This window comes from Lynx canadensis, chromosome A2, assembly GCF_007474595.2.
Source record: "Lynx canadensis isolate LIC74 chromosome A2, mLynCan4.pri.v2, whole genome shotgun sequence".
Taxonomy (NCBI): Eukaryota; Metazoa; Chordata; class Mammalia; order Carnivora; family Felidae; genus Lynx; species Lynx canadensis.
The window spans coordinates 33716748-33742755 of NC_044304.2; the positions used below are offsets into that span (position 1 = coordinate 33716748).

The 26008-nt window shown below is 51.1% G+C and overlaps 1 protein-coding gene across 2 annotated transcripts in view; it reads right to left on the reverse strand.

Annotated features, from left to right (window-relative positions):
• LRIG1 (leucine rich repeats and immunoglobulin like domains 1) overlaps window positions 1-26008 on the reverse strand; it is a 115312-nt gene that overhangs the window by 47884 nt on the left and 41420 nt on the right. For both annotated transcript variants that reach the window (XM_030307186.1, XM_030307185.1), the window contains exon 3: window positions 18861-18935. In XM_030307186.1, coding sequence (XP_030163046.1) covers window positions 18861-18935 — 75 coding nt within the window. The remainder of the gene's footprint in view (window positions 1-18860; window positions 18936-26008) is intronic.

Consider the following 26008-nt stretch of genomic DNA (forward strand, 5'->3'; position numbering starts at 1 on the left):
CAGACCTTAGCACCTGCTTTTGCAAACTGACAGAAACCCAAAGAGGACTTCTGCTTCAACGCAAGGAGAAGTGCTTTTTAGCTTTATACCATTTTGGCTACAAAAGGTTTCACAGGAACACTCTTCTTCCAGACAGCAGGGGAAACCTGTGAACCCCACCGTCCTCACAATTTCCAAACAAAACTTAATGTTCTCGTGGCTGCCCTCCCACGTCAGCCCTCGACACTCAGGATTCTGCCCATACCGTAATCTAGAGCAAAAGGCAGGGTGCACTGGGAAGTGATTCCCATGACCGCCACTCTCCCAAAGAAGCCAGCAGAAAAAGGATGGGAAATACCCTAGAACGTTTCTCTTGGACATAGCAGGATGACCACGGAATTTTTCCCATCTTCTCTTTTGCATATTATTTTCATGTGCTTTTTTATGTAAGTAAATTAAACTGCTATTTGACAAAGCTGTGAACACAACCTTAGACACCAGACTCTGGGACTTGATCCTTAAGTGTAGAAACGCTGGGCCTGCCTGACTGTCCGAGGCAGAGGGCCCTCAGGGGTGAACACGCCGAGGGGCCGGCCTCAGCCTCAGCGGTAGAGGCCTTTCTTCCCTGCGGGCCAGCAGGGCAGGGGCCCCACCCATTCATCTCCAGGCCGGGATGGTGCTGGGTTCCTGAGTCTCCTCTCGGACCCCGTGAATCCTGACAGTCTCGGGGCACAGAGCCTGCTTCAGGTGGTAAAAACTTCAAAGGGCCTTTGTAGTTGAAGCCTGGAATGGTGCCCTGGGGCCCCTGCAGCCTCCCGGAAACGGTTCCAACGCTCGACTGGGCTGCCGTTCACCCACCAAGAAGGCACACCACACTTCTTTGTGCAAACGGAGCAGTAGCAGGGGCCATAACAGCAGGAAGAGGGGTCTCAAATGTAACAGCGTGTGAGAGCTTACCAGGAGCAGGCTCTGGCTAGCTCATTTAATCCTCACGACAAACCAAAGAATGGATACTGCTACAGTCCCCATTTCACAGACGGGGACGCTGAGGCACGGGAACGCGGCAGGAAGCAGCACGGCTAGGACGGGAGCCCAGTCGTGAGTCCTTGTCCCGCACTCCTCCTCCGTATGTGGTACTGCCTCATGATGGAAGCAGGTGGAAGAGGGCTTCCCTGGACAGTCCTCCGGGCCACTCACCTCCTCTCGGCACGCTACAACCCCACGTCTGTGATTCCATCAGAGGCAGACCCAACTCTGCGCGCTCAGAGGGGGCTCGCGCCCCTGCCCCTCCACAGGCACACGTCAGCACACGGCTGCTGCCGGGCCTAGCCAGCCCTCTCCTACTTATACTCAAGAAGACTGGAGTGGTCCCTAAATGGGTGAGCCGAGCTCTTGACAGTATGACAGGACAACACTGGGCCTTCTCCAAGGAGCAGAAACTTGTTCACCCCCTGCTCTCTTCAGGCCACAGAAGGCACCTGTTAAACCAGGTTCAGAGACGTCAGGCTCTGGGTCTGGAGCCACCCAGCTCACCAGCAGGCAAGCGCGGGTCTCCTCTGACTCCAGGCTGTGCGGCTGTCTCAAGAGGAGAAGCACCCAAGTTTTATCAGCCAGCCTGAGGTTAAGAGGACAGAAAATGGGTGTGTGGGTGCCAGGGTGGTCCTGCAATCCCTGGGAGGGTGGGGGGCACAGAAGGAGCCTCCCAGGCGCTTCCTTCCCATGCCAGCTTCCCGGCGGCTCGGGGGTTCCAGAAGAGGAGGAAGTGGCTTCTGCACTTGGCTGCACTTTCCAAGACAAGTCCCTCTCCCCTCTGGGAGTGATACCACTGATGTGCCTTTAAAAATAAAGCCAGGCCCGCTTCCTGCCCCATCTGGAAGCCTTTTGATCTCCCAGTCATATGACTTAGGGTATCTCTTAACCACGCAATTCCCCAGGCCTTCAGCGTAGAATCCGACCGTACTTGGGGGGGGGGGGTGGTTCAGGACGGGTACGCGTGCGATTAGAGTTGGCCTTTGTAGGTCAGTCCTCATCTACCCTGAAGATGGTGAGCCCCGCTACAGCATCAACGCGGCCCCCTCTCCGGTGGTCCTGCTCTGCACCTACAGCCACGCCATCCCCTCGTCTTGCCTGTTACAGCTCCCTGCAGGAGCCTGCACTTGCTGTGTCTTTCTTGAAACCACAGGCTTCCAGTTTCTTCTTTGCTTCAGGTTGTTTTTTTGTTTTGTTTTGTTTTTAATTTATCATCACAGACCCAAATGTGAGATGTAAACTACAAACTTTTAGAGAAAACACAGCAGAAAATCTTTGGGATCTAAAGCTAGGTAGGGGTGCCTGGGTGGTTCAATTGGTTAAGCATTTGACTCTTGATCAGCTCAGGTCGTGATCTCGAGGTTCGTGGGATCGAGCCCCGTGCTGGGCTCCTCGCTGTGAGTGAGGATTTTCTCTCTCTTTCTCTCTGCCCCTGCTCCACTCACGCGGTCTCTCTCTCAAATAAATAAAAGTTAAAAAAAAAAAAAAAAAGCGACACCACCAAATGCTGGCCACGATGCAGAGAACCCAATCATTCGTTCCTCACTGATGGGAATTTAAGATGGTACATTCGTGCTGGAGAAGTGTGGTGGTTTCTTAAAGAACTACACATACAAATATCACACAATGCAGCAATTAGGCTCTACAGCATGGGTCCCAGGAAAGTGAAAATTTACATGCACTCAAAACCTGTACATGAATGCTCACACCGGCTTTATTCTGAACAGCCCAAATGTGGAAACACCCCAGATGTCCCTCGACAGGTGAATGGGTCAATGAAGTGCAGTGCATCCGTATCATGGGGTACTATTCTGTGATAACAGAAGTCACCTATTGATACATGCGACAACCTAGATGGATCTCCAGGGAACTGTGCTTCCAGACAAGAAGTCAGTCCCAAAAGGGTACAGGCTGTATAAACCCACTCATATCCCATTCTTTAAATGAGAGTCATATACAGAGAACAAATTAGACACTGCCAAGGGCGTGGGGGCAGAAGGGAAATGGGGAAGCTTCCAAAGGCAAAACGAGGGATCATTCTGGGGATGGAGGTGTTCTGTATCTTGACTGTATCAAGGTCAATATCCTAGTTATAAAAAGCTTTCTACAATGTTACCACTGGGGGTAACTGGGTTAGGATATAAGAGGATCTTTCTACACTATTTTTTGTTACAACTGCATGTGAATCTGTAATTATCTCAAAAGTAAAAGGTTTAAAACACCAAAGAAACATGTCACAATCTGCCTTGTGGAATCAGATAGAGGCCTCGGCAGAATTCACGGTGGAATCAGACAGCCAATCTGCTACTTCACTAGGTAGCTATTCCTACAAACCAGCAGAAACTTACTTCCTATGACTCCATTCAGAAAGCCTAACACTGCTGGGCACTGCGGGATTTCTGAAACATTTCATATGGGTAAGCATGAAATGTTTAATTACTTCCCACTGTTCAGGAAAGGACAAGGGGGCCTGGTCTCCTGGTGAGAAGGGAGATGTTGACAAAGCCTGTTAGAAGACTGCACGGCCCTTGGGGGGGCGCATCAGGAGTGACCACCTGGTCCTGTGCCCTCTACTTCAGCCGAGGCCCCAGCACTGCCTGGCCGGGCAGGAGGGCTCGCTAGGTGGCCACACCTTGACCCGCGTCAGACTTGGACGGCCACACCGGAGATTCCCAAAGCACCATTCCTGAAACACTAGCTTTGGAGGGGTTCCATCAAACGGCTGTGGAATGTCTGCACACATCCGCCCCGTGGGTCCTTGCTGACTCCCCGAAGCAGGCCAGCCACAGGAAGGTACTGACGAGGACTTCGATAAAGATACCTTTCGTTCTGCTTGATTCTGCAGTTTGTAAGTGTACGTGGCGCCACTCATCCCACACAACACAGGCTCACTGAAGGTGGGAAACACCAAGCTCCAGCCCCTCATTTGTAAAGGCTCTGACACATCCCGCAGCCAAGAAAACCGCTTATCTGTAACTCTGGGTTTTCTCAAGTTTCTTAGACAAGTAGTCAGGACGGGCTGGATGCATGCACGGACCGGCTGTGATTCTCCAGCTTCACTCAGGAGAAAGTCTTTCCCCTAACCGTCTGGTGGCCCCTCACGGGTGAGCAGATGCCCGCAGGCCAGGGTAAGGGCAATTTCTTACCTAAAAAGCAGCCAGGTAAAGATTCAAACCTACAGCAAGGCCCACAGGGCCCACACTCCTCCCTCGAAGCCACACGGCCAGGCACGCAGTAGTTTCCACTACATCCTTCTCTCCCGTAATCCTCGGCCCAGCCTGCCAACACATCGGGGAAAAGCTAGTCCTATCTCTGGGCTGGAAAGAGCCATGCCTGCTGGAGGTCCCAACAGACCATTTCTGTTATCACTTGTCCCGAGGTGGTCCTGTCATCTCGATGATAAAGGTCTGGAACCACCCAGTATGTGCCCCGTGTTCCACGATCGCTTACTTTTCTACTGACTAAGTGCTTTAATTTTTCGAACATGCCTACTATGTGCAGCTGCCGTAAAAAATAAAAATAAAAAAAGGCATATTTGACGGCAACACCGTCGTCCTCCTTACCCCACCCCTCATGCCCCAAACACGCACGGTGGAGTCGAGGAGGAAAACACAGATGTGACAGGTGCGTTGACAGATGGGGACTGGAGGGTGTGGGGGAGCAGGCTGGGAGGAGAACAGCCATATCAGACCACGGAGACACCACGAACGAGACACAGAATCCAAGACACGGCTTTCCCCACGTGCAGTTTCGTGCAAAGATCAGGGCAGGAAGTGGTGACAGGGAGAAAGAAACGGAATCGGGACAAACGCGCAAGAGCTGAGACCTGATCTCGCAGGTAACGGGGAAGCCACAAAGGGATCCTTCGCTCTTTTCCTCAACAAATACAGACTGCAGGGCAACCACAAAGCAGGCAGTTCCCTGGGTGGTAAGCGTGGAATGTGGACTGAGGCTGGGGCATCCTGGGTGTCCCGTGGGGAGGGAACAGCTGAGTCCGAGCACCTTTGGGACCGAGGCCAGGAGGAGCCCCTGGAGAGACGGGGCAGACCGCAAAAACTGGCTACGGTGCTACCCCCTGCGTCATTTAACCAGACTTCTCAACACCGTGCCCGGCGGGCCCACCGGACAGATCTCGGCACCATCCGAGCCTCTACGAGGACCCCAGGGTCCCACAGCCCGGTCCCACAGGCTGACAGGAGAGGACGCAGCCACGTGCATTCTGGACAGTGCTCAAACGTGGCTGATACAGCACCAGCTCCTTTCCTTACTGGTGAGGGAACAGCAGCTCAAGAAAGGCACAGTGACCTGTGGAAGACCTTGCAGCAGGGTCTCTGGGCAGAGTCAGGGCTGGAAGCCAAGAGGCTGGACACTGGTTCCTCTCTGAAGGGTACCGGTGCTGACAAGGGGGAGGCCATGTGCACCAGGAGAAAGGATGCTTCCTCCCCGCCCCTCAGAGTCAAGCACCTCTCACTGCAGGATGGCTTGCATTCTGGGGTCCAGAGGTAGGATGTGCTCTGATGGGTGATGTCCAGACGAGAGAGGCAGGTGGGGTCCTCGCCAGCCTGCGTTCCCTTCCCGGAGATGACCCAGGAAGCCATCAGGGCAGGGAGAGGATGCACCTTGGTCTCACTCAGGAAACTGACCTGATTACGTCCGCACTGCACTGTACTCTGCTTTCTGAATCCATCTGCTTGGACGATTTACTGAGTCTCTCAGAAGCTGGAGCTCTTCTTCAGGGATCGGGGTACAGCGAAGACAGGCAGTGGACGCTCACATGGAACCGCACAATGGCTGGAGAACTGTTAACACACGCTGGAGAATGAGGGAGGGGGCAGGGCCAGCCTGGTCTGTGAGGAGCCCTCGGGGGCTAAAGGGGGGGATCACGCTACTGCCTGCAAGGGCAGGAGGAGCAGGTGCTCCTGGGACTGCCGGTCCTCACTCTGACTCTCAGAACCCAATAAAAATTACGAGGCGGGAAAACTTCGCTATGTGTGCCGATAACCACTGTTTTTCTCCTTATAAAAAAGAACACGCTGGATTTGGAACAAACACCACATTCTAAGAAGTCTCAGGCAATCTTTTCCCATCATTTCCAAAATTCTAGTTACTCTTTCCAACCTACGGAAGGGCCTGATTCCAAACCCAGCCCTCACAAACCCCCATCACATACATCACGTGATCATCAAAAATCAACGTTAGCGTTAGACTCCTGCTGTATCCCAACAAGTATTTAAAAAAAAAAAAAAAAAAAAGAACAGTCTTACTTTTGGAATTATGAAGAGTAATGTTTTTGAAAAGAATGAATTAAGTTGTGCCTGTCATTTTACCATGAAGAGGGCTTTCCCCCCATCGTCAGGAAGGTTCTTCTCTGACTTACAGGTGGCATCCACCTGACAGATGGTATAGTAAACCAGCTTTCAGGGCGAAGAAATGACCTGGATTAGGCGGCGACCCACAGTCAAGCTCCGTGATCACCAAATGAGGTAGGCATGTCCAACAGACCCCAAGGCCCGCCCCTGCGCACCCCAAAGGCAAGGCAGTTTCCTAGTAAGTGGATCACTTCACAGTGTCTTCCAGATAAATCAGTAGTAACAACCTCAGACGGGGCTCCCAGGATCCTAAGTGCTAATCTGAAGGTCAGCCTTACCACTTACTTCCCCTCCGCCTGGAACAGAAAAAGAAAAAGGAGAGGACGGGAAGGTGGGGGAACCTGGCTACTCTCAGGGACAGGTATAAGAGGGAAGCAGAGAGGGGAAGACAATACCTTTCACTTGCGATTACCCAGCTTGGGCTCATCAAAACTTGGGCAGCGCATCGAAATGACCTCTAGAGAGCTTTAAGAAACTGCCAGTGCCTGTGCCCAGGGTCCCTTCCTCCGCAGCCCCCCAGTCCAACGTTTTGATTTACACCGTCTGGGATGGAGCCTGGGCATCTAGGGTTTTTGTCTGTTTTTGGTTTTCAAGCTCCCCTGGTCATTCTACTGTTCAGCCAAGGATGACAGCCACTGCTTAGGTGTTTGCTTAGTGTTTCACGGGCTTGCTGCTCCCAGCCCAGGTAAAGAAACAGCCAACAAGAGGAAAAAAACCAATGCTACCGATTCACCACTGAGCTCTTGTAATAGGAATTCACCTATGAGAAAGCTAAGGACCCCCCCCCCCCACCATCACCACACAAATATGGGGATGATCTATAAACTTCAACTAGGTCGCAAGAGAGGGAGCCATAATGGGTGTCTGCAAGTGAGGTCCCTTTTTTAGGGAGGCAAACAGCCTCTGCGCCAGTCTGGCACCAACCCCCTTGGAACAAAGCAGCAAGATCGGGCCAGCTCCACCTACACCGGAGGGAGCTCAGTAGACAGGGTCCGTCTAAAATAGTATCTAGCAGGGAGAGCCTCGGCGGCTCAGTCGGTTAAGCGTCCAACTTCAGCCCAGGTCACGATCTCTCAGTGCGCGAGTTTGAGCCCCGCTTCCGGCTCTGTGCTGACAGCTCGGAGCCTGGAGCCTGCTTCCAATTCTGGGTCCATATCCCCTCTCTCTGTCCCTCTCGGAAATAAATAAACGTTAAAAATTTAAAATAGCATCCAGCACTTGGTACACGTTCATTATACACCACACACTGTATCCAGCACGTGGTATTCAGTGAATCCTCACAGCCTGCTGTATCGGAAACTACCTCTGTCTGGGGAAGTAAACTGAGGCCCAGAGAACACGGCAAAGGCGAGGATGAAGACAGGCTTAAGCAGAGATCCTTTTGAGCCAGAGGCTTCTTTAACCACCATGCAGAGCAGCCCCTCCCCATAACGCCCTATGATGCACTCATTGATGGAAGCTGATAACACCCACTGCACCTACCTTTTGCTTCAGTTACTTGGGGGAGGGAGCCTTGGACTCTACAAGCTTATCTGACAGCAGCCCAGCCATGTCCTTCCCCAACAATAAAATGTCTCTTAGCCCCCAAAGAGACTCTCCACCCACACAGCTGGGCAGAGACCAGTGGCCTCGAGGGAGGACACCTCATGCATGCCATAGAGCTGCCTGCTACCAGCCTTCACACACGCTGTTCGAGCTCCGGGTTGAAGGAGTTGAGGAGAGAGCACCACAGATTGGCACCTTTATCTCAGCTGTTTGGGCTTGAAAGGCGTCCAGGAAGTGAGGAAAGGGTGCGGGAATTTGCCTGGAAGCTGTGTGTTCCAGGCAGGTGGCCGCCATCCGACAGGCTGCTGGAACATGTGCACTATCCATCCACGGAGACCTGACAACAGAATTGTTTTCCTTCTCGGCGCCCCTAAAACATGGGCAACCGTAATCGGCTCAGAATAACTAACCTGCGGGTGTGATCAGGTGGTGAGGGGAGGGGCAGCCTGTTGTTAGGGACAGGAGAAGGATTTCCTGTGACTCCACGTCCGCTAATGAAAATCACCGAGGGGCTGCTGAGAGTCGGATCACCTGACAGCAATGTGGCAGAGGCCGGCACTCGGCTTTTTTTTTTTTTTTTTAATTTTTTTTTTTCAATGTTTGTTTATTTTTGGGACAGAGAGAGACAGAGCATGAACGGGGGAGGGGCAGAGAGAGAGGGAGACACAGAATCGGAAACAGGCTCCAGGCTCCGAGCCATCAGCCCAGAGCCTGACGCGGGGCTCGAACTCACGGACCGCGAGATCGTGACCTGGCTGAAGTCGGACGCTTAACCGACTGCGCCACCCAGGCGCCCCCGGCACTCGGCTTTAAGAGAGGCCTCTGCCCTGGGTCGAGCATCTCATCTGCACTGCTGAGCATCCTGACTGCAGTCCCCAGGCCTCTCCCTCCTGACACAATTTGATAGGTCGACACGTGACATTACAACACCCTACCAGGCTCCCAGACCACATACTTCCATGTATACAGGGAGTGCAAAACCCAAAGGTGGACAGAAGAGAACTCAAGATCCACCTGTGCCACTTACTGTGTGACCTCAGGCAACTTTCTTGCCCTCTCTGTGCCTCAGGTGCCTCATCGGTAAAATGTGCTTAGAACAGACCCTATGCTGTCTCCAGGGACTGCAGAGGCAATATAATGCGAGGAGGCCTGTGAAGGCACGTGGAGCAGGGCCCTCCGTCAGGGAACCACGCAGACTGAGTTTCATCTCGGAAGGTGGAACCCTAAGAGATGGCTGATGTTTTTTGATCACTTCCGAATGGCAAAGAAACGGCGATTTTGTGTGACTCCATGTAATGAGTAAAAACTCTTCTACCTTGAAGAACCCCTGCCTTTGGATAAGCAGGGTGAATCTAATATTCCCTCCATAATGCCCAACAATGACAGACCTTATGAAAGGAAGGCCCAGCATAAACGCAAACACATTTCTTCCACTTGGGCTATAAAAGCTGAAAATGGCTCCCAGGTGTGAGCAGACACAATAGGCCCTGCCTTCTCTGCAAGGTCACCACGCGGGTCAAAGTCAAGCCAGCCATTTTCGGATTAACTGCACACGCTCATGAGGCTTCCCCAGCGGTAAGTGGATTACAGAAGCCACCTGCAGGAAGTGGGCGAGAGGGAGGAGGAGGAGGAGGAAATGGTCCCAGTTGGAAACAGACTGTTGATACGGCCTGCTCCTTTCACACGGGAGAGAGGGGGGACTCTCGTGCAGCCCCGGAAAGCGGCTCGCCTCCAGGCTGGGGCTCACGGAGCCCTGGAGGGTGTTCAGCACCCACCGCGGCGAGGACAGGCACTTCCCTGCAAGAGCCTGCACACCTCCCCAGCTTCCCCGTGCTCCCTGGATCTCACGCCCTACCGAGAGCTTACTGGTCATGAGAGAAAATGAGAAAGGAGAGCGGAGCCAAACACACAATAAAAGCCAGCTCTGAACAACAGAACCTACGCTACTGAGTTCCCAAAAAAGAAGTGACCTCCATGGCCACACTCCTATTTCACCGGCCTCCCCTTCCTCGGCTCCCCAGACCCACAGCTGGTGTTCGCTTCACTTTCTCAGCAAATGACTTGCAGATGACCGCTCATCTGGCTGACTCACTACCCCCACTCACAAAGAAATCAAAAAAAAAAAAAAAAAGGGAAGAAAAGACAGAAGGAAAATGACAAGTCATGACTGTGTGTAATTTGGCAGGCGTGCGGGGAGGGTGGGGGGGGAGCCGGAGCTCCTTTCCCAGAGAAAGGCTCCCTTGGACTGGGGGCAAGAGGCAGCCTGCACGACAGAACCCCTGGGAAGTTTCCGGGACAGAGGGCTGCTCTCCCTTGTAAAGTGCGTGTTTAATTTTCTATCTGGAGGCTCACTGGTGGTTTCCAGCCGCTGCAGGGTCTGCGGTTCTGAGAACCGAGGGTCCTGCTCTGCCTTCCAACAGAAGCGTGCTGGCCCTTCACAGCAGCCTGCCTGCTGACAAAGGCAAACACGGGAACGGGGCAGACTGGCCTTAAAATGGAACTAGCCATGTCCCGTTCGTCCTCCCCCAAGCACCCCACACGTTGGGCGTCGGTCCAGCTTGCCAGGTGCTCCATCTGACGCCTGTAACTTACACTCTCTTGTGGGGGGAGAGAAAGGAGATCCACGTAAGGAGGAGCCTCAGCTAAAATGTCTGGGAAACTTCCCCCTCTTACACCAACCGTGTCTGTGTCAGCGGGGAAAAGCCCTCCTTACGGGCCTCTCCAGCCCTCGCCTGCATTATGGCTGTGCCCCCAGCTTTCTCTGCAGCTGGCCTGCGGGTTCCTCGAGGGCAGAAGCCCCAGCCTGGGAGACATGTGTGGTCACACTGGGCTTCACCTCACGGGAGCCCCTGCCGCACTGCACGTGAGCCCCTGGTCTCTCTCCATCCTGAACCCCCCTAAGCTTCCTCCCCGGTCATGTCTTTTGCTCGGTGATGAGCAGGATGATGGCCTGGCCATAGCAGAAGGCAGGGAAACCAGGAGGTGAGTAACCGGGGAGGGGGGTGGGGTGCGGGGCAGCTGTGGGCCCTGGGTTTTGATCCCCCCCTTAGGGCAGGGGACGACTGCCCACCTCTCAGACCCTCCCTCTCACTTCCACCTGGAACCATTCCTGACTTAGGCGGGGGCCAAGATTCATCTGGAGGCAGTGCCTGAATCGGCAGGAAGGTCAGTGCTAACCGCACCTGCCGGCACCGGCTCGTCCTGCCCAGGGCGGCGGGTTGCTACGCTGAGTCGAGCCATTCGTACCCGCACGCGGAGGCAGGAACAGGTCTCCCACCAGGCTGTTCACTCAGCACTGCGTGCCTCTGTGGTAACTGGGGAAGGTTGGCTGGGAGACCACAGCCATCACCAATACATAGCAAATTAAGTGACAGACTTCTAACAGCCAGAGCCATTCTGCCCCTGCTCAGTCATTGTCCACCGCCCCCAGCACCGTGGTCAGAAGTAAATGCCTAACCAGGATTGTGAGCCCCACTGTTCCAAACAAATGCCTTTGCCACACCTGCAACATGAGGAAGTTGTCTAAGTAGCCCACTGCCCTCCAAAAGTTAAGCAGCTTTGTAAGGACTCCACACGTGAGTCTTGGAGGGCCGCTCCCCCTGCCCCATCCCTGTGTGAGCCCAGGCCTTCTAGGTGATTCTGACAGGTGGCTCAGTTTGAGAATCACACAGGTGATGGGGAAGCCACCATCTCCCAGGGGAATGGCTGTGATGTTTCATCCAGAGCAAAGATTCAGTTCACACCAACAATCTCGGAGCAAACAAGGCAGAGAAAGTGAGCATGTCTCTGAAGACACAGGAGAGGAAGCACAGCCCCCTTTTTATACGTAATGTGTTTTCTGACTAGGGCTATAGCTTCCCTTTAGTGTCTGGGAAATGAACAGGCTGCAGACTGCTCAAGGAACAAGGACAGTCACTTAAACTCAACTTGGGACTTCTTTTTTTTGAGAGACAGAATGAGAGAGAGTGAGCACACACATGTGATAGAACATGAACGGGGCGGGGCAGAGAGAGTGGGAGAGAGAATCCCCCGCAGGCTCGGCACTATCAACACAGAGCCCAACAGGGGGCTCAATCTCACGAACCGTGAGATCATGACCAGAGCCCAAATCAAGCGTCAAATGCTCAACCGACTGAGCCACCCAGACGCCCCATCGACTTGGGACTTTTACACACAACTTCGCTCAGTTCTTGCCGAAAGTGTCTCAGTCACTGTGAACTCCACACTCCTGATGAGAATGCATGAAAAGACGCCAATGACCCAGACAGGGTATCCTTTTACACCAAAACCAAAACCGACTGCCCTTCCTTCACCAGCCCGGCTGAAGGGTATTCTCAGGTGGAGGGCGCATCTCTGAAGCAGAATGGGGAAAGAGCGACCCAATTCTACAGTTTCTAAGAAACCTGATTAAGTCCGCTCTTCACCTCATGATTTGTGGACACTTCAGCAAATTCCTCTACAGGAAGGGTGATGATCCCTCCCCTTCAGGAGAACAGCTACCCCCCACCTCACCTCTCGCACACACACCTGCAGTCCCCCGTCCCCATGGGTCCAGCTACGATCAGTACACAAAGAGTTTCACAGTCCTAGATTACCACTCAACATTTCTAGATCAACTATTATTTCTGACTTCTGGTGATAAACATGGTACGTAAAAAGAAAACGTTTTGTCAATTCTCTGTTATGTCTGCAGATGACGATGACCTTCCTCAAGATGAGGCAATATGGCAAAGTTTAAAAAAATTTTTTTAATGTTTCTTTTTGAGAGAGAGAGAGAGTGTGAGTGGGGGAGGGGCAGAGAGCGAGAGGGAGACACAGAATCTGAAACAGGCTCCAGGCTCTGAGCTGTCAGCACAGAGCCCAACGAGGGGCCTGAACTCATGAACCATGAGATCATGACCTGAGCCGAAGTCGGATGCTCAACCGATGGAACCACCCAGGTTGCCCAAGGGTTTCCTTTTTTTTTAATAAATTTTTTTAATGTTTATTTATTTTTGAGAGAGAGACAGAGCATGAGCAGGGGAGGGGAGGAGAGAGAGGGAGACACAGAACCCGAAGCAGGCTCCAGGCTCCGAGCTGTCAGCACAGAGCCCGACGCGGGGCTCGAACCCACGAACCGTGGTGAGATCATGATCTGAGCTGAAGTCAGACACTTAATCAACTGAGCCACCCACACACTCCAAGAGAAAGTTTTAAAGGCAGCTAATTGAAGAGAAAGACAAGAGGCCTCATCCCAACTCACTAGATGGAGGCGCGCGCTCTCTCTCTCTCTCTCTCTCTCACACACACACACACTCTTCTAGGAACCCCGGCCAGCTATGTATTACGCAGCGTAATGTCACTTGTACTGTACCCCTGATCACTAACAACCTGGCTCAAATCTCCAAGAGGAGCCTCACTTCTGAAGCTGAGTTCTGATTCCCTTTCTCCATGGCTTCTGAGCCCTCTGAGAGAGTAATTCCTCCCCTCCGCCCTGAGCGACCATGGCCTCCGAATCCTCATCACCGCCTCCCCAGGGAGGCCTGCTCTTTAATTACACTTTAATGTGAATTGATCTTTGCTTTAATGAGCCTGTAAAGAAGATTGATCTGGGGCCTCTTTTTTCCTAGAGGTTTACCAGGCAGGCATGTGGAGAGTTAAGTACTACTATTGATTTGACTTCCCCAGAAGAATCAGCAGAGAAGAGCCAGCCCTCCATCCTTCACGGCCTCGGGCTCACTCAGCTCCACCCAGGGCTCCTACCACTTAACTGGCTCTGAGTGGGGTCACAGATAGGACACCAGGTTTCATTTGTGCCAGGTTCTATTCTCCGTAAGTTACAATAAAGAAATGTTAAATACACCATCCCTGTTATTTAATCAATTCTTCTTTAGCTAAGAAGAGATCGCAACAAAATGTGTAACTGTGGAGATTTACACCCACCTCCGGTATTTTTATTTATTCACATTCTAAGTCTTCCAGATACACCTGCTAACATGAGAGAAAAATACTTTTCTCAAAAACAAGTTAGTTTTTAGATTAGTGACTGCCATCTAAGGAGATGGGGGAAATCACTGCCTAAAGGGCATGAGGTTTGTTTTCAAGCTAATGAGAATGTTCTGGAATTAGAAATTGGTTGGGGTGCTGGTTAAGTGTCTGACTTCGGCTCAGGTCATGAATTCGCAGTTCCTAGGCTCAAGCCCCATGTAGGGCTCTGCTGAGAGCTCAGAGCCTGGAGCCTGCTTCAGATTCTGTGTCTCCCTCTCTCTCTGCTCCTCCCCTGCTCGCACTCTCTCTCTCTCTCTCAAAAATAAATAAGCATTAAAAATTAAAAAAAAAAAAACTGGTGAGAGCTAACACTGAGAATGTACTAAAAAGCCGCTCTAAAGTGCTTAAAGCAGGTTTTACATTATGATAATTTTATCTCAATAAAAAAATTGTTTTCACAAAAAATTTTTTCAAGACTAGAAGTAAAAGGTGTTTCGATGTGTTTTCAAATACAACAGAAACCTAAGGGATTTTAAAAGTACTATTATAGGGCCGCCTGGGTGGCTCAGTCGGTTGAGCCTGGGACTTTGGCTCAGGTCATGATCTCACGGTTCGTGAGTTCGAGCCCCGCGTCATTGAGCTCTGTGCAGACAGCTCAGAGCCTGAAGCCTGCTTTGCATTCTGCGTCTCCCTCTCTTTCTGCCCCTTGCCCGTTTACACACTCTCTCTTGATAATAAACATTAAAAAAAAAAAAAGTTCTATTACAGAGTCCCAAGCAATCGTGTGCAACTAATCTCCACCTAGCTCTCCGGTCTGACCTAGGCCAAAGGTGGAGGAAAATGAACGAAAACACATGGTTAAGGAACAAGGTCTAAAATATACATCAACTGGGGGACACTTGGCTGGCTCAGTCGGCAGAGGATGCGACTCTCGGTCTCAGGGTTGTGAGTTCGAGCCCCATGTTGGGGAGAGAGATTAGTTAAAAAAGCAAACAAAAAACAACTACACACACACACACACACACACACACATACTCCAACTGGAAAAGAAGTCACCTGGACAAAGCCCAGGGCTGAATGGGAAACATGTTACAACTGACACGCATGAGACAAAGAGCTGCCTGCTTTAAAGCTAATGTCGATTTCACAGCAAGCTTTTTACTCCCAGGACTGAAAAAAGTCCAACTGCTTCGACTGAAACCAATCTTCTCAATGATACAAGTGCAGTAACACCACAGGAAAAGCGGAAATTTTTCTTCACCAGAAATGTCACTTATGCATCAGACAAAATTACTGTTGCCGTGGGAATCGTAACATGAGTTTCCTGGACCTCAAATTAAAAAAAAAAAAAAAATCCAAAAAACAGACACATAAAAATCTACCAGCAGATTTTGCCCCCGTTTAACAAAACTCTGTTTCTTTTTCTGAGAACTGTTTTATCAAATTAGCTCCCTCACTCCCCAACCCAATCCTATTAACAGCTTTTCTTGAGTTTCATGCTTTTTTGTTATTAAGAACAAATGGCTTTGGCATTACCCTCAGAACGCAACACAAATAAATCTGCTCTCTGACAAATAGTTTAATTGAATTAGATTCCTTTAATCAGAAAGTATTAACCAATTGAAATTATACTCAGCGACTTCAGTTCCCAAAACTCCGCAAAAGTTTGTTTTGAGGCTCCGATAGTAAAGCCAGATGAAAACAAACCTTTTCCCGTGACGCCCTCCCAACCGTGACCCCTGGGAAGGAGGCCCCGAAGTCGGGGGCCGCCGAGCACCGCCGTGTGAGAGAGGAGCCGGGTTGCGGGCGTGGACGCGAGACACTGGAAACCAAGCATGGAGATGATGAGTTCGTTTGCAGAGGCAAACAAAATCCGGAGGCAAAAGTAATCACAGGCATCGGAGGTGCAAACCCCAAACCCAGACTTCTGCGGAAAGCCAGAGGGCTGCACGAGCAGTTATAGGATGCCAGTCCTGGTCGTTTCTCTTGTGGCGTTACTGCCCCCGCTCCCAGTTTCCGGGTCACAGACGGACTACGGAAGCTGCAAGGGGTCCTTGTACCATCTGTCTCAGCCCCTTCATTCAACACACGAACAGAAGCGACCTGTCCCAGGTCACAACATCCTCGGCATATGCCTGGTCCGTCCCTTCTCTGATGCACCTACCTATGAGCGTGTACCAAGAAAGCTGTGCTGGCTTCTCTACCTCGGGTGGCCTCGGCCATCTGGTCCCTTTGTGCATTTTTATTATTTTTCAGATCCTCTGCCTGCCCGCAAGGGGAAGGCGAGATGGAAATAAGAATCTGGGGACCGGGGATATTAAATGAGAAACTTACTGACCTCCGTGACCTGCGACATTTTCACACACTATGTCAGGGGCTTTCCAGACAGGACAGCATTCAATCCTCGTGAGGTCCCTCTCTGATGGCATCTGGACCCCAACGTTGGGGCACAGAAGGTACCTACTACGTGTCTGCTGAACGTATGACACTTTTTAATTCACTGTTTCTAAAGAGCCACAGACACACCAGCAAAACAGGCTCTTCAAGGCCTGACAGACTGGAATTATCATGTGAACAGAGGTGCTAAGGGCTTCACGGGCCAGGTGCTCGATGCTTACTTTCTCCCCTGTCCTTTGCTTGGTCCCCTTGACAAACAGCAAGGCATGAAGGACGGAAGCAAAACTATCTACGCAGATGGCATGCTGTGAACCTAGCTTTGCAGGCACTAAACCCAGGGAACACAGGCCCCCCCCAGAGAAAAGGAAGATAAAGACCCTTCAGTTTCTGTAGTTCCAGAGAAATCATTGACCAAGTCAGATGGAGACCAGCTTCAGGCCAAAGAAGCGGCTGCCAATACTAACCGGCATTTTCCAAACTCCATTGAAACCAGGAGGGAGTCTTCACTTTTTTCCCCTGCTTTACAAAGTTTAACGCTGTCTAATTGGAATAGCAGGAACGAGGCCAACCGGCCCCACTGGCTCCAGGCACTTGGGCCAAGGAACAGAAATGTATTTTTAGTCAGCAGAGCAAAGCGTGATTCAAAGTGCACCAGGCCCTCGGGGCACGCTGGGGGCCCTGCCCGTCTCTGGCACAGGGAGGCACAGAGTCACCTGCCACACGCCGGCACCCAGCGCACGGGGGCAGATGAAGGAAAAGAGCATGGGCTCGGGCATCGGTGTCCAGTCTCAGTCCCACCTCTCGACTGTGCAACTTACAGGAACTCAGGGAGCCTCGGTCTCCTGTCGGTGACAGGAAGATGTTCTGTTTCCTCACCAAGCGAAGAGCAAGGGGCCTGAAGGCAGTGTGTCTCACACTTGGATGAGTGTGCAAAGGGCCAGGATTCCAGCAGGGCAGGGCTAGGATGGGGCGTGAGATTCTGCATTTCTAACGAGCCCAGTGGCAACAGCACATTGCTGGCCCAGGAACCACACTTTAAGAAGCAAGAAGTTAAAAGCACGGTCTAGTGCTTTGCTCTATGAATATACAAGCGAGCATCACATCCTTAATTCGCCTCAGATATGGGTAACTTAGGGAATTTAGCCCACAGGTAAACACTTTCCAGATGCTGGACGCACAGGCAAATGGGTCCAAAGACAGAGTTAGACCCTTGCCTGTCCGTCTTGGGCCAGAAGGCCACAATCTTCTTTCTATCACGTCACAGAAATGAGGACTGACTCACACATCCTGTGGCCCTACAGGTAAGATCATGCCAACGCCCAAGGGGCTATGTGACAAGTAGCCACAAGCCAGAAGCAGCAGCCCCCATCCGTCTAACACCTGCTATGTTTGTCCATGACGCCTGAGTTGTGTATACTACACTGCACTTCTCCCCAACCTCTGGCTCACTTTCCCCATGTGTACAATGGGTTAAGGAAATTTTCTGCAAACGAAGAACATGAGGTCTGGAGGGAGAGAGCGGTTGGTCAGGACATGGAGCTGGGGCCACAATTCTAACCCCTTGCTCTCTCAACCGTGCAAGGCCTTGAATAGGGGTAAGCCCAAGACCACACCTCGTAAGGACAGAGCACCTCCTGATCACAGGGCCTGCTGCGAGCAGAAACCTGACACCTGTGAGCTCCAACAGCCATCATACGGATGATGTCTTCCCAAGTCCCTCTGCTCCGCCTGTCAAGCCTTGGTGTCGAGAAAAGGTACTTGCAGGTGAGCGAACGAGTTGTATAGAATACCAGCAAAATCAAAACCAAAGGAAAATAGGGCTGGAACAGAAAAAGGAAATTCAGTGTGAAGACAGCAGTGCTCCGCTGAGGAAGCTGCCCACAGAATCTGGCGGAAAAATTGCTGGACTCACAATGGGTTCATCTGGAAAGACCCCTGGTCAGGCGTCAAGCAAGCAAGCACCTGTAGCGGAGGGCTTGAGTGGGCGTACCTCCCGGGCAAAGGCTCCTAGCGGCTCACACAGTAACACGCCCCCACAGCATCCCTCCTTTCTCTTCCATTCCAGTCCCTTTACAGCCTTTCTCTTTTCCAGTGTGTTGTCTAACGCTTGACCACGTCGACTACTTCCGTACTTCCAGGCTGATTTCAGACGCCTGGGGGGATTCTCTTTTTGAAAGCGGTACAAGTGAACTGGGTCACGTTCCCGGATTTTGTGCCACAAACAGAAGCTCACTGTCTTGTAATTCACATGGCTTCCTTTAATCATAGTTCGTTCACTCTAAGTTACAGTTTAACCACTAGGACCAAGAAATTTCCTAATTCTATGTACCTCTGGCCATGGATAAGACCAATTTCCCACCCCCGTCCCCACATTTGGTGAGACAAATCCTCCAGGTTTTAGTTCTGCAAACCCCACAAGAGCATGCAAGGCATTTGTCACGAGCATTAGGGCTATGTGAAGAAAGGCTGTTCTCCACCAGTGAGCACGGGGACCCAAGTGTTCCTGCCACCAAACGTCAGCAAGAGAACGCCATGGCCTCACGAGCCCAGGGCTCCCCGTGTGGCACCACTTACAGAAAGAGAGAGACGACGTGGGATGAAGCAGCACCCAGGGATGGTATCGCTGTCAGCTCATTGTTATTGAGGTACCTGTGAAACAATAAGAAATTCATCATTTAAATTAGCCGGAAATTTCCTACATGCAAAGTAAATAAAAAAAGCAGTGCCGAGTTGGCTACTGTGAGACGATATTGCAATGTTTGATACAAGATAAAGAATTTTAAAAGGACTTTTGAAAGGTAGAGAAGTCCCGTGAGGTCACAAAACCTAACTACGTGTCACACCCACGGTTTAGCGATAAACACCCAGGGGAAGTTATCTGTCTTCCAGATTCTCATCTAGCTCAGAAATCGGCAATAGCAAACAAGGATGCAGGACAAGAGCACAGAGACCGTCGACGAGAATGCTCCTTGTGGGCTCAGTCAGCAAAGGCCTTGGAGAGAAAGACCATCCATCCCTGGTTGTTTTTACATGTCTGTGACATGGAGCTCTGCGAATTTCAGCTCTGCCCCCACCCAAGGGCAGACACCTCGCACCCAGAGCTGCCTCCTCACCCATGTTTGGAGTTCCCAGGAGCCTGGGACACGCGGGCCAGTTATCCCAGTGCCTCGGCTGTGCAATGAATAACAAGGAAGCTGGACTCGTGCAGTCTCATCTACTTGTGATTCCAGCCTCCCTGAACTCTGATGAAGCCTCCAAGCACGTTTTCCAGGAATGCATACATACAGACACACACTGCTTCACGAAGGCGTTTTGAAAATCCTCTACAGACCAGACGTGCTCTCCAAGACCCTTTCCGGCTCCAACAGGGTAAATCTGTGTTTCCAGAGTTCTTACCTCTTAATGAACGGGAAAGCCCGCAAACCCAAAACACAGTTTGCTGGGTCTGTGCTCCCCACCCCACCCCCCCAGAGGCTTTGCAATCCAGCCTCCTTACGTGGACATGTATTTCCAAATCTGGGAAGACCCAAAATCAGACTTGCAAAGTGAGCCCAAAAATCCTTAAAGAAGCCAGAGCACAGTGATCCGGCTTTCTGCCGGGTGACAGGCTGGAAAGAAACTGTATCTGAGATGCAGAATCAAACGGGTAAGGCTGAGTTATCTTCTATTTTGCTTAAGGGTGTGTCTTACATGGACCATCTTGTTACCGTTTGAAGACAAGGCCACTGAAACGGCAGCTGCACTCATACAAGTATACAGCTAGCCTTTGCTTGAATAGAATAGTCTGGTTTTCTGCCATCTTCTATAGATATGAATGGGAAGGGGGAAAAAAAAAAAGGAAAAGGCCTTGAATCATCCCATTTGCTTTCTGCAATGCCAGAGCCGGTCAGAGATGAGGCTTGGCAATTACTGGGCCGTGGGACACAGAATGTCTGTTTCAATAGCTTCATGACTGAAGCATCTGGCAGAGAGAAAGCAGATCCGTATCATGTGGCAAATCCCTTCTTCACTTAAAGGGCCCTTGTCTGTGTATTGAAGTAGACAATTAATTACTTTAACAGCCTCTTATCTGACTGCCCCCGGAATCAGATGGTTTCTGCTTCATCTCTTTGCTCCTCCAATGATGCAGCGATCCATTTCCTAGCTTGATGCAGGGATGAACACTCTCCATTCCTTTTAATCTCTCCTGATACCTTTTCACGGTATCATCCACACACTTATTACTAGAGGAGACCCTCAGATCTTCACAGAGCAAGAAAAACTAAGGTCAGGGCCTGCTGCCAATAAGGTAGGGTGCATAAGACCTCTTCAGTGCCTAGAGATCTGTTCTACAACCCAGGTGATGGGGCGTAATAATACTAATGTTGGTAGCAGCTAACCCACAGAGGGGCTCTTATGTGCTAGGCATGGCTCTAAGAGCTCTTCAGTGTATTAACTCATCTTTAGACCCTGAGGGAGTAAGTCCATGCACATTCCTGTCGCACCAAAGGGGAAATGGAAATGCTGAAATGTCGAATAATTTGACGGTCATCTGCATTAAGTGGAGGGGCCCAGGAAGTGTAGCAGTCAAGTTTAGGTCCTTAACCACTCACTACCCTTTATTTCTTTGTAATTACAATAGCAACTCCCTGTGCATGATGCAACTTCATCATTACAACTCTGAGTTAGGTACCAGGTTCCACGACTGATCCCTCCCCTACAGCTACATGCTGTAAGTCAGGTTCCGGTTGCCATCACGAGGCTAAGGCCACACAAATAGACGGGGCGCAGAGAAGAGCTGAACCCAGGAATGACTACAAACCAGAGGAGAGCAACGAGTGGAAACGCCGACAGGACACGAGGCTCCTAAGCCCTCAGGTGACATGTGGTTGTGCTTCACTCTGCTGGAACAAACAGCAGGGACCTCTCTGCAGGAGAACGTGTGCTCAACGAGATCCGTCTAGGCCAGCCCCACTGCACACATGACAGACTGCTCCGCCCAATTTCACAGAAATCAATGAATGAGGAAAAGAGGCAGCATTGACTCAACTGCTGAAAGCGGAGTGCACAGGGACAGTGGACCAGTGCTACAGATAAAGGGGGCCTTGTAGATCTAGAGTGGCAGCTCCGAGTGAACAGATTTAGGCAGAGATCATGGGCTGTCTCTCAACAGGGTCGTGCCATTTACACAGCGGACAGTTGGAGCCCCAAGGAGAGGAATGGCATGGCACGTGTGCCCCTCCATCAGTCCTAAGAACTGCGAGCTGGATGGAAGCCCATCGGCGTCACCGGTGCTGGCTTTCTCTCTGTGCGCTCATGCCCTGTAGGCATGACGACAGTATCCTCAGAAGGCAGCGAAGACTGCACTCACTCTGAGACACGACCAACTTGCCAGATGGAAATAGAGACTAGTCAAAAATAGCATGGCCAGAGCTCGGACGGAAAGTTTAGCACAGTCTCCACGAATAAGCAAACTGGAGGAATTTAGGACAGGGCTTGATGAAGTCTTCTGAGTATGTAGGGTTGTGCAGTTCGCTACCCTGCACACTCCCCCCACATTTGCTCCCAGCCAAGGCCCTAAAAATTATCCTCAAAAGTCTGCCTTCTTGAACTGCCTTTTCCTGGTGATCCAGGGACCAAGAAGTCCCTCACTCAGGTGCTTTCGGACCACGAATCATAGCCCAAGCCTGGAGCTGGAACAGGTGTAAAGAAGGTAAATGGGGCTACAAGGACTGCCTGACCCGGGGCAGAACCTGGAGGTGGGCCTTTGCCACCTCAGCCATCATAAGGTCCGCAGAGGCATTCTGGGCTCTTACTGAAATTTCCAGTTACTGGGCTTGCTGAAAGATGCAAAACGTTAAAGAGGGCATTCATTTCAGAGTACTTTAATTATTATTATTAACTCATTCAAATGAGGCTTCAACAAACAATGAAAAACAAAGCCAAGAGGTGACTGTGGATTACAGTGCTTTTTGGCCTTTGTGTATTGCTGTATTATTTACTGAATCGCTAATATACACACACAGAAAGTTTCAAACTGTTTCAAAAAAAATAAAATAAAATAAACACCAGGAATATCCAGTAAAAAACGAAGCTTCCTTGCAATTCAGTCCCCTGGTCTGCCTCCAAGAGGAAGCGCCCGCCGCTAGCTCCTAAAGACCGTGCACGTGTTTTTCTTTTACATAGATATGCGTGAACCATACGGACCGGTCTGCACCACCCTTTTCCTGAGTCATGTATCTTGCAGACCTCCATCATTCTTCGCCACGTGCTGAGAACTCCTCTGTTGGCATCAACGAACTATCATTTATTTAGCCAATCCACTATTGGCTGTTTCCAAACACAAAGAGAGCTGCAATTAATAACAAAGTTGGGCAGGAGGCTGAAATTTCAGTTAGCCTTGCTTCTTCAAAGGGAAGAAGTCCTCCCTAGCAGGTAGGAGTACAGACTTTGGAGGCAGACCACTTCATCAATAACTATTATCAGGGCTTTTAGCTACTTGAGAATTAGGTACACTAAATTATGACTCCGGCAAGACTTTATGATGTAGCGTTTCTATCTCAGATGGCCAGATGTATTTTTTTTTTTTTTGTATAGTGATTGAGGATATAATCACTGTAAGTTAACAATTATAAGCAATAAGGGTGAACTCTATGCACCGGGCTCTCTGCTGAATGCTTTACAAGCACTATCTCACTGAGTAACATGTCAATCCTTTAAGGAAGGTACTAAATGATCACCCTACCTTAAAAGATGAAACTGAGGCACAGTTACAGAGCAGCCAAGTGTGGATAATTAGGAGGGAATTTTACAGCTAAGATTTTCTTTTTTAATACTTATGCATTTATCTGGAGAGGGAGGGAGCATGTGTGTGCACTCCAGTGGGAAGGGGAAGAGAGAGAGAGAGAGAGAGAGAGAGACAGAGCGAGGGAGAGAGAATCCCAGGCAAGTTCTACACTGTCCCCGCAGAGCCCGACGCAGGACTTGAACTCATGAACCCCTAGCCAAAATCAAGAGAGTCAGACCCTTAACCGACTGAGTCACCCAGGCGCCCCTACAGCTCAGATTTTCAAATCGAACAACCCTGGGTTTATTCAACCTCAGTCCTACCCTTTAGCAACTGAATGGCCTCCAGTATGCTCCTTAACCTAACTGTGCCTTAGTTTCCTCTTCAAAAAAATGTAAACAGCACCAAGTATCAACTTCATAGGGTTGTGGCAGGACCTGGCTGAAATAATTAAACCTAGCGGCTTCGGACAGAGCCAGAAATAGAGTAAATGCTTAACAGGTGGTGTTAACTCACAGCCAAGTAGCAGCGCCTCAAAAAGCTAGCCCTCCTTATTTCCCTCCTCCCTCCCACACGCTGAGGGGTGACACATCAGAGGGTGAGCCCTAAGTACCCAAAGGCAGGGCACACTCAGGCTCCCTGGCCGCCCTGAGGAACACTTCAGGTCGACGGCCCTGGAAAGCACACAGCAGCGCCCACGGGGAGCACTGGTGGGCCAGGCAGCGGTCACGTGACCCGCATGCAGTTCTTAAAGAGGACGGTATAAATAGCCCCTCTTATTAATAGAGAAGCCTGGCCGCCCAGGCCCCCTGGCTGGAGGCCCTCCGGGTGGGTTTTCCTCAGAGCTGTGGGCAGTGAAGGCTGTGTGGCTTGGCAGCAGCTGCTCGAGTGTCCCTGCGGCCTCTAGGGGCCTCCAACAGGCTTGCTTTCTCGCTCCAAGCGGCCAGAGATGGACTGTGGTTCCGGGCCTCCAAAATAAAACCACTGCTAAACCACCGCCTGCTTGCTTGGCCAGCCTGTGGTTCCCCTCTCGCTGAGGTTTCCAGACTCAGAGGGCTGTGCAGGGGTTAGGAGAGCTGACAGCTCCCGGGAAAGCCTCGAACCCAGTTAGTCTAGAAGCAATTGTAGTCCAACTAGAGCTTTTTGCCTTACTTCCAAGTCGTCTCCCACCTCCCCACCCGTCCCCTCCTCACAGCCCCTTGACTGTCTGCTTCCAGGATGGATTAGAACTCTCTCCAGCAAACGCCTGGATCCTTATCAGCGACAAGTTCCACTGCTCTGGGCTCCAGGGAACCCGCCTACTAGTCCATCCCAGTGTGACACCAGGGACAGCAGGTGGTCACGGTGGTAGAAGGCTCAACCAACGGGCCCTTCGGGGTTTGGTTCTTAATAATGCACCAAGCTTGGGGGTTGTGTGGCTCCCAAAGCAGCAGAAGGGAAACGACACAGTACCTCCCCATGTGCGAGGCCTTGGACCTCACTTCCAATGAACAACTACAGTACTATCGATAACGTGCTCACATACATCCATGCTGCAGAAAGGGAAAAGCAGCAATGAGCTGCTAGGTAACTTGTCGAGGGACGCAGACCGGTGAGGGGCAAAGCCAGAACTCAAACCCAGGTCTGTCTGCTACTAAAATGTGTGTCTTTCCCACTAGGTCACATGGTATCCAAGAGATGCGGTCTGTCTTTGCGACTACACGCAGGAGGTAGTGTTGCCACACAAAGCACGGGACAGGCGTCCACCTGGGGGAGCGCAGGCCCTGCTTACCACTTGCTGTGCAATTCCAGCCAAGCCCCCACACTTCGGTTCCTTCAACTGAAGTCCTGCAAAGGTGGCAGTGACAGCAAGGAGCAGAGCAGCGCTTAGGCCGATGGCTAGCAAAGGTCTACCTTCACGAGCACATTCGCGGGACGGAGGAGGACAGTCACACAGATGACAAACAGCACAGGACGCGGGTAGGAGCCTCACGCTGCTCACAAATGGCGACAGCCGTTCTGAGGAGGGAGAAAAGTGCGGCCGGAGGGAGAAGAGGCTGGACAAGGAGGACAGTGCACGGGGGACAAGGGGTCCAGAGGAGTAAGAGGAAACAGTCTGGACCTAGAAAGAGAAGACTGGCAAAGAAAGAGTGATACCAGGAGACGAACACTGGATTTTCGGTCTTTCAAATCTTCAGGTGAAGGCTGCAGGTTAAGCGAGGCGTGCGGGAAGTTAGGGCAGCACGCTCCAGCGTTCCACTTAAGCGCAGGTCTGGGGCTCAAACGGACTGGAGTTCAACTCTCAGCTTCACCACCCTTCCAACACTGTGCAGGTTTATTTAGCCTCTCTGAGCTTCTGTTTCCTCCTCTGTTAAGTGGAGGAAGTCACTGTGAAGAAAGTAATTTGTGTCACAGAGGTGTTACAGGGACTGTGTGAGGTAGCACTCACCCAGGGGTTCGTCTCAGGCGCTGCTACGATGGCTGGACTGTTGCCAGGCAAGAAAATTATTTTAAGACTCATAACCAGCACCCCCAGTGAAGGAAACAGGTGGAAGTCCGATGCTCTCAGTTCCAGATCTGGGTGGGGTGTAAGTTCCAAAAAGCACCAAGCAGAAGGGAACGAAAAGCCAGAGGTCAAGGGATCCAAAGCAAAAGCGGAAAGCCCACGTGGGGAAGGAAGAAATGTAACAAGAGAACTGGAGAGAGAACAACATGGAAAATGTTTGCCGGAGCATCCGGCACAAGTCCAGTTGATGGCGGTCAATGATGGTTCCAACTATAACCCAATACAGCCCTCCAGGACCCAAGCCCTGGTCACAGCCCCTCCTGTCATGCATGCCAGGCACGGTCTCTGGTCCTGTTCCTTCCTGGAGCCCTGAATTTATATTTCCTCTAGCCTGCATCATTCACATCAGTTCAGTTGTGACCCTCCTGACCACCCACGCTCCATTACCACACCTCCGTAATTTTAAAAGAA